Source organism: Nyctereutes procyonoides, unplaced genomic scaffold (genome assembly GCF_905146905.1).
Source record: "Nyctereutes procyonoides isolate TBG_1078 unplaced genomic scaffold, NYPRO_anot_genome, whole genome shotgun sequence".
Taxonomy (NCBI): Eukaryota; Metazoa; Chordata; class Mammalia; order Carnivora; family Canidae; genus Nyctereutes; species Nyctereutes procyonoides.
This window is the reverse complement of record NW_026575132.1, coordinates 19,326,158-19,341,680: the sequence shown is the minus strand read 5'-3', so window position 1 is coordinate 19,341,680 and position 15,523 is coordinate 19,326,158. Positions and strand designations below refer to the sequence as shown.

The 15,523-nt window shown below is 33.0% G+C and overlaps 1 protein-coding gene across 1 annotated transcript in view; it reads left to right on the top strand.

Annotated features, from left to right (window-relative positions):
* Positions 1-15,523, top strand: part of ERBB4 (erb-b2 receptor tyrosine kinase 4) — a 1,090,474-nt gene that overhangs the window by 848,309 nt on the left and 226,642 nt on the right. The window contains exon 16 of the mRNA XM_055345632.1: positions 3,585-3,659. Coding sequence (XP_055201607.1) covers positions 3,585-3,659 — 75 coding nt within the window. The remainder of the gene's footprint in view (positions 1-3,584; positions 3,660-15,523) is intronic.

The window sequence follows — 15,523 nt, the reverse complement described above, 5'->3', positions numbered from 1 at the left end:
TTTGCAGAGGGTTGCATTATTCCTTATCCTTTTTTGTCTCATATTGGGATTTTGACTTTTCAAAACTAATGTTTCTGTCATTCTATGATCTTGCTGGATCCATATGAATTGCATATCTTAATTCATTGCTTAAAGTACAAAGAGTTGAAATAGAGTACACATCTTTAAATACACAGCAACTTGTATTTAGAAAGCATGAGGCCACTTCAGGCATATCCTTATTCTTTGTCTTACATCTTTTGAGGTTCAGCTTATAAATATGTTTAAATCTTAATTATCCTACACAACCCCCTTAACAAACTTCCCCAAGCCGACATCCTGCCCCCTTAGTACTCACCTCCATTTTCTCTTGCCTCTGTTCTCTTCTTGTCCAACTTGCTTCTCAACCACCTCACAGCAAATGAAATTCTGGTGACCTCAAAAATGACAACTAAGTAGTTCTTATTTTATGAGATCTCTCTTTACATTTGACATTGACAATACCCCATTTCCTGAAGGTCCTCCTGATTTGGCTCCCATGATGCTGCAATTACTTGTTTCTATTCAATTATATTTTCTCATGCATCTGGTATATGAGCTCATTTTAGGTCATTTACTGGTCATTGGAGTTCCTTGGGTTTCAGTCTCAGGCTCTGCTTTCCTCACTTTATGGAGGTTTCCTCAACAATCTTATCCACTTAACAATTTTAACTTTCTCCTGTACGCTCTTTTAAAATTGATCATCATACTGGTACTTTGATGCTCTACTACCACAGGCCCCTCTTTCCAGCTAGTGAGGAACATTTCTTACCTAGATGTAGGATGAGCACACTAGATACATACTGTAGATCCATAAAACTGAAATGATCAACCCCTCCTCCCCCTACACACACACAAGGAAAGGTGACCTGCCTCTTTCATTCTCTCACTATTGTTCTCACAGACAGACATTTGATTCATGTTTAATTCCTCTGACCTTAACCCTCTGTCAAATCAGCCATCAGCTTCTCCCCCCCCCGCCCCCATACTATTCAATATATCTCTCGAATCTGTCCCCAGGCCTCTATCCTAGTTGCCATTTCCCAAGTTTAATCCTTTTTCATCTCTTACATAGACTAACACAGTCTCTGTGCCAGAGGAATCTACCTGGATCCCAGCTGACCAGCCTTCACAGGGCAGAGATCCATGTTAAACACAAACAAGCAAGTCCATTAGTTCTTTAAAACCCTCCAGTGGTTCTCCATTGTTTGCCTCTAAGCAAATAGCCTTCAAATTCTGGCTCCTGTCTAATGATCTGGCTTCTTTTCCTTCTCCCTGTTGCATCATGTTTCCTCCCTGACTATTCAGAATTATTTGTAGTTGTTCATGTGCACTGGACATTTCCTCAGATGTATGCTTTAATTCCTGTTGTACCTTATCTATTAGAAATCAGTGCTACTCTCATTCTGGTTCTCAGCACCATGAACTTCAGCTTCCTGACTTTTCCATGAGGATTACTGTGCATTTCTGAAGCTAAGTGTCCCTCCACTGTGCTCCCTTAAGCCACTCTTTGTCTCTTATTATATTTATCACATTATACAATATACATCTGGTTATGCATCTGTCTCCATCATTAAATTGTGAGCTCGTTAAGAGTAGGAAAAGTGTCTAATTCATCTTTTCCCCCCCTCCAGCTCCTAGAAGAGTAGCAACACTTAGTAGGCATGCAAAGTTTTTTTTTTTTAATGGATGACTAAAGATCCTTCATTATTCACACTTTCCCCTCAAGTTGAATTTCACTTTCAAATATTTTTTATCTTTCAATGGTTATTATAAAGACACAGATTGCAAACTAATCATAGCTTTTCAGCTTATTTCTACTTGGAAATAAGAAGTAGACTATTAGTTTTACAAAATAGCAATACTGTATAAAAGGGCATTTTGAAGAAGATAGAATATGAACCAAGAAAAAATTAAGTTCTTTAGAATAAAATAAAAAGAAAACAATATAAGAAAAATTGGGAACATTTTTAGTAGTTATTTGTTCCATTTTAAGAAATGGTTTTGGTTATGGATTATAATAGCACTTCAATGCTCTGTGCTACATATATATTTTTATTTATTTACTTCTTTAAAAGACTTTTTCATGATGTATTTCCCATATTTTTCAACACTAATTTTTTTCTGGCCTACTCAAGACCAATCCTCAAAAAAGAAAACAACCTTCTACCTAGTAATATTATAGCAGATATTGGTGAGGCAAAGAGACCGTGATTTAATTATTATTATACGTAGTTATATTAGTTTACCAATGTTGAGAATTAGCAAAGGATATAATGGGCAGTCTACCCTATACACAAGCACCTTATTACGTCATTATATAGTGATTTTAACTTCAGCTTTTTCAGTTTTAGAAATTAGAGTTTGGGGAAAAATTGGGATCAGCAGAATTAGACAGTTCTATAAATCATAGCTGTAGAGGGACTCTCGATAATGTACTGGAGCTATACGTATTTGATGAGAGAAAAGGGAAAGAAATACAATTCAAGTACATTGGAAGATGGGAGAAATGATATTTCCATAATACTTCAAAATGCAATTCTAGGGACTGTATGTCAGGATTTTCTGTACTTCTATAATTTCACTTAAATGTTGATCTCAGTGAATTATTTACTTACCTGGTTCTCACTGTAATCATTTCCTTGGGGAGAATTTATTTACTTGTTATTGTTTCAGTTAAATATGATGGCAGTTTAAAAACCTATTTTTGTTTGCCTGTTATGGCACTGTTCTTTTAAAAGAGTGTCAAGATAAACTGCAGTATGGTGAAACCAGTTAATTTGCTTTTTAAATGAATTCATGTTTACAGATAAGTATGTTTTAAAAACAGTTACAACCAAGGAATGGAATAATGTGATTATGTAAAGTATCCATAAGAATAGCATTAAAGCATGTTAAGTCATTTTATGCCATAATCAATCTTTAATGAGTATTAAGCATCAGGTTATTATATTATACTGAATAGCTCATGTTTCTTTTTTTATTTATTTTAGTTTTCACTTAAGCTTAAGTCCTTTTAGAAGAAACTGTATACATAAAACGAATTATGGTCATTGAACTATCAAGTTATTCAGCAAGACATGTACACATGAATGATGCAAATGAACTGAAAGTATTAGAAGTGAGTTATATGTATTTGGAAATAATCCACAAAAACAGGGTACAATTTCCTTTACTGTGGACATGTTTCTTTGCATTCCACTAGGATAGTATTTGCAACTTATTTCTCTGTATCCAGCAAGCAATAATCTTCTCACTGGCTTTAAATTCATAGTGTCCCAAAACTGTCTAAAAACTGTAATTAAGAATTTGAAACAATTGTATTTATCTTACTGATTCTTTTCCCAAAAATGACTAATTTTTCTTTTCCTTGTATTTTTAAAATTTGGATCTTCTGCAGGTGCATAGGCTCAAGTATTGAAGACTGCATCGGCCTGATGGATAGGTACTTGGTGTGCTTGCTTCCCATGTTCTTCCTCCAAGGCTCCTTGTGTGAGCACTGGTGCATGTGTGTGCATGCCACTGTGAATGGAGAATGATGTTTTCTGTTCTGTAATTGCCTGCAGGTGTAGCGGTCCCACTAGTCATGACTGCATTTATTATCCTTGGACGGGCCATTCCACTTTACCACAACATGCTAGGTAACATCTACCATGTTTCCATTTTGTCACTCAAATCTTTTCCAAATTATCATGGATAGAAAAACTAACCAGTTGTGTGAAATTTATAATATGTTAAATTAGGAAGTTATGAAACAGGCGTATAACACTACTTTTCAAGCCACATTCCTTACCTTTTTTCTTTATTCCTTATAAATTTAGAATACAAATTAGTAGTGTCATTGATTTTTAACCTTGTACAATTTAAATAGGATTTTGATTTATTAATCAAATATTTTGATTAGAGTATTTTTAATTAATTTTGTAGATTCTTGCAAAAATATTTTTAAAAGAGGAGTTTGTAAAAGTTGACATATTTTTGCAAAATGTTTCTTGTTTAATTTGATTCATTTTCTGATTTTATATTATTTTGAGCTGATTGGTCTATTCTCTAGGCATCAGAATTACTGTAGACTAAAGGCAATATAGAAAATACTTTATGCAGGTAAAAGTACAAATTGGAATTAAAAAAACAAAGTATTCACTTAGATTCGTACAGACACCTATGCATGAATGTTTACAGTGGCTTTATTCAAAATCACGAAAACCTGGAAATGACTCAGATGTTCTTTAATTGTGATATATCCATACATTGTAATGCTACTCAGCAACGGAAAGAAACTAATGACATATGCAAAATATGGATGGATCTCAAATACATTATGCTAAATGAAAGAAACTAGACTTAAAAGAATACATACCATATGATTCCATTTATATGGCATTCTGGAAAAGGCAAAGCTATATGGACAGGAAATTGGGCAGTGCTGCTGGTGCCTGACAATGGACATGAGAGGATTTGGAGAGATAATGAAATTGTTCTATATCTTAACAGTGGTGATGGGTACATGAATGTATGTGCTTCTCAAATATTATGATTTAGTAGATTAAAAAGGATGAATTTTACTGTCTATAAATTATATTGATAAATTTGACTTTTAAAACATCTCATATTTAGGAAATTAGTAACTTTGCAATGTTATGTGGAAATACTGTTTGCTTTCTTTTTTTTTAAGATTTTATTTATTTGAGAGAGAGAGAGTACAAGTCGGGGGAGGGGTAAAAAGAAAGAGGGAAGCAGACTCCTCGCTGAGCAGGGAGCCCTATGAGGCACCCCCAGAACCCTAAAATCGTGATCCGAGCCAAAGGTGGATGCTTAAATGACTGAGCCACCCAGGCACCCCTTGTTTGCTTTTTTTATGAAACAAATTACTTGTATCTTTTGCAAGACAGAAAGTAGTGGTAAATTACCAATAGCAGGATGATAGCTTGGGATGAAGTATATTGCCTTTTAGTGTAATTTTTTATTTAAATTTAACATGCATAGTGTAAAAGTATGCAAAATATAGGTGTAAAGCTCAATGAATTTCTCTAAATGAAACATTTATATAACCATCAGTCAGATCAAGAGACAGAAAAGTACCAGAGATGGAAACACCCTTGTGCCCCATTCCAAGAATTACCATTCTAAATGCTAACACCAGTTTGCCTGTTTTTGAACTTTATATAAATTGAATCATACATATATGTTCTTTGTATCTGGCCTCTTTTGCTAAATATTATATTTATGAGGTTCATCTGTGTCACTAAATTTAGTCATATTTTTCATTTATATGATATTTAGCCTATAAAAGTTTTTAGAACAATCAACTAAGGGATGTGTCTTATTAACAGGTTTTTAAATTAAATTATTTTTAAAAAGGATGCTGTAGAAGTAAGTGATTTATACAACAGTGGCACTTTGGCATTTGGGACCAATTCAGACTAGTTAATACAGTTATTTAGAGCAAGGTTTAAATTGTGGGAAAAAAATCAGCAAATGAAAAAGAGAAAGAGAGTTCCTAAGGCCCAAAATTCAGTTTTATACACCGAGATCCATTTTAGATTGTTCCTATATTTATGAAATAATTTTCCTCCTTGAGACTTTGGTTGAGTCACTGCAGTATCATTTTGAAGAGTTTTCCGCATTTGATTCAGTGACTTTCTTATAACTATTCCAGCCAACTAATGAGAGGTAATGTAATGTGTTGACTAAGTGTACTGTCTTTGGAATCAGATTTTCCAGGTTTAAAGTGAGGCTCTATCATTTTTTAGATGTGTAACCTTGGGTAAGCTCCTTCAATTTTCTGAGACTTCCTTTCTTCATGTATAACATAGGAATCTTAATATAGTTTATAAATTAGTTGTGAGGATTGAGTACATAGAATAGTGCCTTGCTCAGATAAATCACTCAATAAATGTTGTGATTTATTATTTTGCTATATAACAAGGATTTTAAAGGTTGGGATTGGGAGAACATAACTGCCAGAGGGAGGGGGAAACTCTCAAAGTCACCCAGGGAAGTTTCATGTGTATTTCTACCCCTCATGGTGGGTCCCTTGATAGAAGGGAGGTTATTTCTTTCTTCGCCTTGAGAATCACTGGCCTAATAAGGGTCACTGGTATGGATGGCAGTAGGTCATAGGCAGAGGCATATGCAGAGACAGAGAAAGAGTTAAATCCATAGTGGTAAATCACTGGTGGTTTTCAATATTCGAAATCATAGTGTATAATATTATAGATTTAATATTTCCAATATTTTAACAAAAGTAGTTTGGGAATTTTCAATCCTATTATTTACCTGGGTTCTTAGGCCATTCCCTCTAGTCTCAGACTAACACATAATTCAGATTAGCTTTGTCATAAATAGGTAACAATGTCCAATAACAGTATGGATAGTACAGTTCATCCATCATTCCTGTAAAAAAATCACCCTATACGCCTTTGTACAGGTAAAAAGCAAAAGTTTTTGAATTTGAAAGCCTGGATTCAAGTGTTTGCTCTACCATATTTCTTATGTGTAAAATGGGGATGATAATGGTAATTTTTAAAATGGAAATTCTTATACCTCATTAGCTCAGTATAAATGTACAGGAGCTATTATTTAGTATATATGTTCATTGGTGGTAATCACATGCCCAGTTGAAATATTGGAAACATAATATTTTTTGAAAATGTTATGAAGTTATGTTCTACTAGTATTGTATGTATCAGTAGGGCATAAATCCAATAGTTTAGTAACTACAGAATTGACGTATCAAAATTTCTCAAGTTTTAAGCATTTACTTTTTTTAAAGCATTTACATTTTTGTATCATACTTCTAAGTATAATAATTTCAAAAAATTGGTAGCAGGGAGCTAATTGCTTCTTTTAGAAACTCTGGATAACTTTTGAACTTAAATTTAAAGCAATGTCAGTTGTGTTGACTTGTCAGAATTATTTGACTTGTCACAGGCTGTTCATAAGGCAGTTTGGAATTTAAATGAAAGACTTAGCTTGGATAAGTTTATGAGCATGGAGCATTTTGACACGGATTGGATGAGAAGTGAAAGTAACAAGTAACTTTTTGGGGGGTTCTTATTATTGTAGTAAATGCTCATCTCTCTAAAATGTGGTGGGTGCACATTTAATTGAAAGCAGGGGACTAGTCTAGCAATATTTCAGTTCACTTTCCATTTTGAACTTGCATGATAGTTTTTAAAAGCTCTGTCTTAATTGATTAAAGTAAATCTTACATAATAGGCAGATAAAAAACATAGGAGAAAATAACTGTTATAAGTTTCGTAAACCATGTTTTAACTGGGAGATTACCCAAATGCCTAGTTTTCTTTTAGTCACAGAAAATTGCATCGAGCATGTAAATGTGGCCATTTCGAAATATTTAGAATTCATACTCCCTACTGCCCCGTTATGTTGTATCTGTTTCCTAAACCAGCAGGAAAAAAGATTGAAGATTTAAATGAAAACAGGTGAAATGTTTCCAATCTTGATCGACTTTCATTTTCTAAGCAGTGTTATTCTTTCCCAAGCCTGCAATTTGTGAATTGGTTTTCCACACTCCATTTACTTTACAGGCCGCTGCTGGAATTTCTTCCAGGAAGATTGGATAGGATGGAAAAGAAATTTTTTTTTCCTGTAGTGTCCTAGACTATGAAAATAATACTTGACTTTCAGAACTTCTCCATACTTTCCTTGTCAGAATTAAATGCCTTAAAAATAGCATTTACCTGTGTTTTTTTTTTCTTCAAGAATCTTATAAAGAAATACTTTCAGCAACTTTTTATTTATTATTCTTTTTGTATTCTATTTGAGCTTGCACACAAGCTATTTTCATGGAGATTGTGATGGAACAAAGTATTCAATTCTATTCTATTTTAGTTTCTTTGTCAAATATATATTGAAAGCATTTTATAAATCTTAGTCTCTTCCTTCATCAGGGTCCACATTTGTTCATCTCAGTGAGCAAAAGCTCTGTTGGCAAAGCATTTCTTTTTATTAGTTAGGACTCCAAAATGTAAACTAGTAATTCTTTTTAAATTTGTGGCAGAAATTATGAAAGCTGCTAGATAACTGTTCAAAAACTTGTATCTGGCTATTTGCTCCAATTCAATTATTCCAGACACTTCACAATATGAAATAAAGTAACTGAAATCAATTTCATTCTCTAAATCTCATATGGGCAAATATTTGAAACATTTTAAATTCCTGTCACATTTCAATGCCTGTATCACACTTTTATTTTATGGGATAGTGGTTATTACCAGAGAGGTCACATAACAGTTTATCCTTTAGCAGAGTGACCCACGTGTGATATATGAGAGAGATGATGTGATATTCTTGGCACCACTTTCACAAATGGAACAATCTTTTTTCTTTGTTTGTTTTGCCCTCAAGGAACTTAGTTCATAACTTATGTCCATATCAAATGGTCAAAACAGCCCATAGATGGTTTCCTTAGATGAGTGGCAGTTGTGTTATGATCCTTAAGTCCAATAAATAAAAGTACTTGGGCTTTTTATTATAAGTCTATCCTCAGTCCACCACATTCTGTATATTAAATTTACTTCTGAATTTCAGAGAGTTCAAAGAGGTGAAGGAGAGGGTGTGAGTTTCTTCTTTTCCAGCTGACTTGTGTCCCACAGGTTTCAGTACATATAAAATACCCAAAATTATGGAAGAATTATAAGACAAGAGCAAAACTCTTCAGTAGTTGTTAATTACTGTTCATATAGTTGGATGTGGTGACTTTAAATAAAGGATCTAGTGGCACAAGGTTGCATCGGAGGCTTTTTTTTTGATATCAGAATGTTTACATATTGTTACCAAAGCTTTTAGGGATCCTAGGAACATTAATATTATACTAAAACCTGCTAATTGTAAAAATGTGACCAGAGAAAGTCATGCTTATGGTTGAAAGTCAAAAGAGATTTTTAAAAGCATGGACTTTAGGACCATAATAAAAAAATCTAAAGATTGCATTATTGAACTGGGAAGATTTGATTATATGTGTTAAGGGTCAAATAAAAAAACTCAAAAACAAAAATTCAGTGGATTGAGGGATCCATTATGAGTACTTTTTTCACTCTTTCCTATCAGCATCTTTCTATCATATAGAAATTACAGTGTTTTATAATTATTAATTTCTGATTTGTAAAGATGTCAGGACTGAGTATACTCCATGGTCTCAAAGCATCTTAAACTTCATTGAAATTCATTTATTTTTTAATTAAAAAATTCATTTTTTATTAAAAATGAAAGCTAACGAGTGAAATATGTTCTTGAAGCCTCTGCCCCTTTATTTAGACCGATATTTATAATTTTAAAAGTACTTTGCATGTGCTATTCCAAGGTTTGACCTTGGCATTGTTTTCTTATAAAATACAATTTAGGAGTATAAATATGTTATCAAATTACTCAAGATTTTTTTATTGGGATTTTAGTAGACCAGAAGTGTTAAATTCTAATTCATAACATCTTACTTCTTTTTTTAAGAACATCTTACTTCTAACAAATGCCTCTTCAAATAAGAACTGTCTAAATTGCAAGCAACTAAAAATACAAACTCTTCATAAACATTTCTGTAGATAGTACATATATAGATGCTTTGACAATATGCAAAAGAAGTGAAAAAGTAGTAGATATATCAAAATGAAAAATTTAATTCCCAATAGAGAAGTTATACATATTCAGAAAGAATAAATATTGTCCCCCCATATAACTTAGGTAGATGTTGTATTAGGCCCTAAGTATCTTTTCTTTTTTCATATTTCCTATTTAACTAAAGGAATCTAATTAACTGGGACCCCCTTCTGTGATGTGGTTACATAAAATTATGTGTAGATATTAACTCAAATTGCTCTCTTTGTGCTTTTTTCTTATTACTTCAACATATTCCCTACCTAATCATTCTTTCATAAACATACAATTATTTTTCCATACTATGTATGTAGGCAGGAGCTAATTAACAGAGAGCACTTTGATTTACCAACGAAATTCCTCACAGTGATTTCATTTTCCTCTACCATCCTCCCTCAAACCCAAAGTGATTTAATTTCATTGCAATTTCAGTACTAAAGAATGAATGATAAGGAAAGGGAAACCCACCTCTAATAAACTGTGAGTGCTTGTAGCCATTGCAATTTTTATGGCATTCTGCTATATTGCCCAGAGTAAAACATTCCATATGCTTGAGTCATTTATGGAATAATTATAGTTACTTTTAGTAGAGTAAAAATAAAGCAGCAATAACGAAAACCTCTTACCATAAAAAGTTTACTTGTTGAAGTGAGAAGAATTTTTTTCTATGAACAAAGAAAATCCTTTCTCCAAAGTGTCTTCATTCTTGAACTTCTGGATTCCACATCCCAAAGTTCAAGTCCCAAGTTCAAATCCCAGAGTGGATAGCACCATTATTCTATGCACCAAGAAAGTAAGGACCAGAGGGAAAACCAAAGCACCAAATGAAACTGAAACCAGTTTTTGTTTCTTTCCCAGAATAGTGTCGCTTTTTCTAAACTCTTCTCAGGCCAGAGCTTGTTTTTGCCATTCTTTGAAAGAAAAATCCTAATATATATCTATTAGGTGTGCTACATTATCACATCTAATTTCATGATAAGAATATAAAAATAGTTATTACTGTTATCATTTTACAAATGAGGAAACAGGTTCAGAGTAATTAAGCAGTTTAACAAAGATCACTTAGCTAGTAAATGGCAAGGCAAAGATTTGAGCTACAGTGTGTCTGATTGATTCTAAGAACCACATTTCTGTCTTTCTACTAGGCTGGTTCCCAAATGGAAGAACAGTTAACAGCCATTCCTATGATGAGGATGATTGAGTATCTTATAGTCTACTTAAACAATTTTAAGTAGACTCATTATCTTTCTTTTAGTCTTGACTTTTACCTATTAGACCTTCCTCCAATGATAGGATTTTATATTCCTTGTCCTCACATGACATATTTGGTTTAATACATTTAACATTGCTTGGTCATAATAGAACAATGCTTCCCATGATCTAAGCATTTAAGCTTGTGTAATAGTAACATAGTGTGAATATATGTTAATATGTATATTTATTATTAATATAGCAGTGACTAAGACATTTACAAGTACATATAGGCTCAATTTTTAAAAATCTCTTCTAAAGTGACAGTTACTTATAAATTCTGGAGAGATTTGTTAAAATTACTGTGGTTCCACATGAGAACTACTTCCATCAGACATGACATTAATTCCATAATGCTGTTACCCCCCAGACTCACCTATTAAGGGTGGAAATAAGAATCAAAATTTCATGGACACTCAGCAATAAAATAACAGATAACATAGTGCTGGGCTTTATCAGGCTTTTTCTCCCTAGTTCATACTAGGATATGAGGGGTGGGGCAGAGTTGATCGAGAGTAGCAATGAGGGGATCCCTGGGTGGCGCAGCAGTTTGGCGCCTGCCTTTGGCCCAGGGCGTGATCCTGGAGACCCGGGATCGAATCCCACATCGGGCTTCCGGTGCATGGAGCCTGCTTCTCCCTCTGCCTGTGTCTCTGCCTCTCTCTCTCTCTCTGTGACTATCATAAATAAATAAAAATTTAAAAAAAATTAAAAAAAAAGAGAGTAGCAATGAGTTCAGATGGTAGAGTATGAATCCTAGATTGTATATCACTCAATTCTGTTTGATAAGGTGAAAAGTGATTTCTGCTAAAGTTTTTTCCCACTGTTGATACAAAAATAACATATTTACTTCTTTTTTGAAAGGGTAAAACAAAACAAAACAAAAAACCCCTCTCTTACATATATGCTACTCAACAACAACCAGCCAGCAAATATTCACTATATTTACTACATCTTAGGAACTGAGGAAAGAATGGAGAGAAAATTAATGTAATCCCTAATATCATGAAATTTACAGTAGAGTGGAAGAGAAAAGATAGTTTATATATTTACTATGAAGAAAATTATAAATAGATTGGATTGTATGGTTCCAAGAAGGAAAAGAAAAATATAAACACTATGACACCTGGGTTTTTTTACCTGAGTAACTGAGTGAAAGGTGATGTCATAAACTAAAATGAAGACTTGGAAGGAAGTAGAAAAAACCTTTAAGAAAAACGAAATATTATGTTGGGGCTATGATAAGCTTGAGATGTTTATTTGATATCTGAGTGAAAATTTTGCATGGGCAGATGATTACAACACTCTGCAGCTCAAGAACGGGGTCTGAATCATCAGTCATATTTAAATCCATAGCATTGGATGAAATTCCACAAGCACAAAGTGTAGGTGGATAAGAAAACTGAATAATGAGCCTTAGGATGCTCCACTATTTAAAGAGCAGACGGGAGGAGAAAATATATAGCAAAGGAGATTGCAACAGAAGGATTAGGGGTAGAAGGAAAGCGAATAAAAAAAAAAAAGGTACACTGGAAACCAAATGGACAAAATGTTCCTAGACAGAGGGGAGTGGGATGCTACAAAGGTAGATGATGAGATCAAGAGAAAGTGGGTTTTTGCTTGTCTTACTTAAGTTGGGAAACATTGTAACACATTTATAAACTGGTAGAATGATTCAAAAGAAAGAAGAAAATTATATTTCAGAAGATAATGAACAACTGCAGGGAAAATTTTCTTTAGTTACCAGAAAGGATAGAATCTAGTGCTAAAGTCAAGAAGTTGATCATAAAAAGAAGCAAAGATTGTGCATATATTATAACTGGAAAGGATTCAGAGTATATAGGAAAATATGCAGGTAGATGGTGGATTTGATGGTAAGGATGATGTAATTCACAACTTATCCTCTTTTTAAATGAAATATAAGATGATGTCCTCATCTTAGACTAGAGTATGGGAGGTAATATTGGGAATTTTAGGAAAGAGAAAATTTGATAGTCTATCAAAAGTACAAGTACATCATCCTAGAAGTACAGTAATACTTGGCAGTGCCGATGGATATTTCTAGTTTTATATTAGAATGATTTCAGTTAGCATTGTTATGTTTAATACAGCTATGTTATGATTGTTCAGATGTAGACCTAGGTACTTGAAAATCTGGTTTTACCCAGGATTGAAGTTTTGCCAGGTGACTACTTAAGACAGAAGATAAACACCATTGAGTGTATGCTATATGAAGAAGAAATGATAACAACAAAGGGTCATAAAAACTAATTTGAATAATGAGAGAAATTGGTTTATAAGGGAGGCTGATGTACAATGAAAACACAGTAAGGTCAAGGCTGTAGTTCCCAGTACCATTACACACTGTTGAATTAGGGATACCAGTGTAGGTGAACTGAAAATAGAGAAGCTGCTATTCTGAAAGTAGAGTGCTCGAAATAATGATTCTGGAGGTGATATAGTTACTGATATATATAAATAGGTAGTATAGTAAATGGGAATGAGTGACTGAGACTATTGGAAGTGAATAATCAGGGAATTGGGAAACCAGGAAGTTGGATAAAATTGGATAGTGGGGTGAAATGAGAAGATTCAACAAATGTTTAGAATTTAAAATTAATTCCTGGACTCAGTGATTAACTGGATATGAAGTAATTAAGAGAAGAAACTTCTTAATCATTCTTGAAAACTGAATGTTGAAAAAAGTAACTGAGATGTGGTGCAGTGGGATGGTCCTAAACTCAGTGTGAATTTATTTTTGGGTGTGTTAAATTTGGTATGGTTTTGACAGATCTGAGTGATGTTAAGTAGGAAATTTAATGTATAGATGTGGAAGTCTATATATCAACATGGAGTCAAAGTGAATAAAAATTATAGAAATACAAAGAGTCAAGTGTTGATATCTTTTGGGAAGTTTACATGTGAAGAAGAGAGAGGGAAATAGTTGGAGAGGAAATACTATCAAGAGAAAGACACTTGAAGATGGATGAAATTTGAGTTGGTTTTGGAAGACCCTGTAGAGAATGAAAGGTGGAGAGAAGAGAGCAGTCATCAATCATAGCCCTTTCCTGAAAAAGTTAGAATTAGGGACAAAGGAGATGTGAAAGGATTAGACTTGATGATTAAAATCCCTGCCACTATTTTATGAGGCAACAAATATAAGACAGAGAAAGATGCAGGTAGATGGACAAAGGCTGGGGAGTTTCTGTTTTAATGTTCTATATTCTCTCTGATGTTAAATTCATCTTGCCAAAAAAGAGGAGGATATGTTTTAGTGTGTGTGCATGTGTGAAGGGAGTGATAGTTTGGAATATCAACTTCATATATAAACTGTGCTAATATTTTGCATTAAATATTCTGATACTAATTCTCAAATCATCAATAATTTGCAATGTGTTGGTTCACATGTATTCAACTGAAGGTCACCCTATTTTATTTTTTGCATGGAAAATAACAGGTTATGGTTTGCTATCAGAGACTCTGGACTCATTAAATTAGAAGACTGTTAAATATTTAATCAGAATCTAACAGCATCCTGTATGTGTTCTGAGAAATTAACAGATTTCAATATCTGTAGTGATAATTGCAATATGCTGATATATTACAATTACTCTAAATTACATCATTACTACAAACATCATCAGTTTTTTGTGTGTGCAATTGTGCATTTACAGAACATTAATATATCAGGAAATCAGACTGAAACATTTTTCCTATTTCATTTTTTTTTGAAATGCTCTTAAGTAAGGAACTATGATGAATAGTCCCTTACATAAAGTATCTTTGGGTCTGATTGTATTGATGTAACTAAATTTATCCTCAGTGATTCTTATTTTAGCCATTTTTCCTATATGAATCTCTTTAAATCTAAAGCAAGTAAAGGTAGAATTCACCATCCTGTTGGTTAAAGTTCACCAGCTGTAATTTAGGTTTTATTTTTATTTTTTTCTTCTTCCTGTTTTTCTGTAAGATTATTATCCTCATATATTAAAATGCAATTTAAATTAGAAAAATAGTATGTTCTCAGTATATTAAATATAGATGTATATGGGTATATAGGTATGTTTATCCCTCCACACCTTTATCCATATACTAATACATATATACAATAATAAGGGTTTTGTTTGTTCACAGATATGGAGACAGACTCCACACATTACTCAGCAGGCTACTTGACTCACAATGAAACATTATGGACAGCTTTCCAGATCAATAACTATAACTCCTTCTTTTTTGGGTTGCATTATTTTCCCGAGCATTGATTTACTACCAATCCTCTATTTAAAGATAAGCTAGTCCTAATTTTATGATTTTTACAGATTAGAAAATAACATGTATGTGTGTGTATCTGGCATTAAAAATATATATTTATCTAGGCATCAACTAAAATACACTGAAATATTCAATTTTATTCATATTTCCTAATATTCGTTCAAAAAAGTCATAGGCAACACATTAAAAATTATAGAACTAAACATTTACGTTAGAAAACATTTCAGTTACAGTCTAATTTTATTTATATATATTTATAGTTTATATATATATATGTATAATTTTAAAGCAAATCATTTTTATACCTATCTAAAATCAGGTTAGATCAGTTCCATTATTATGACTGAAAGTCTTTGCCCAAAAGTTG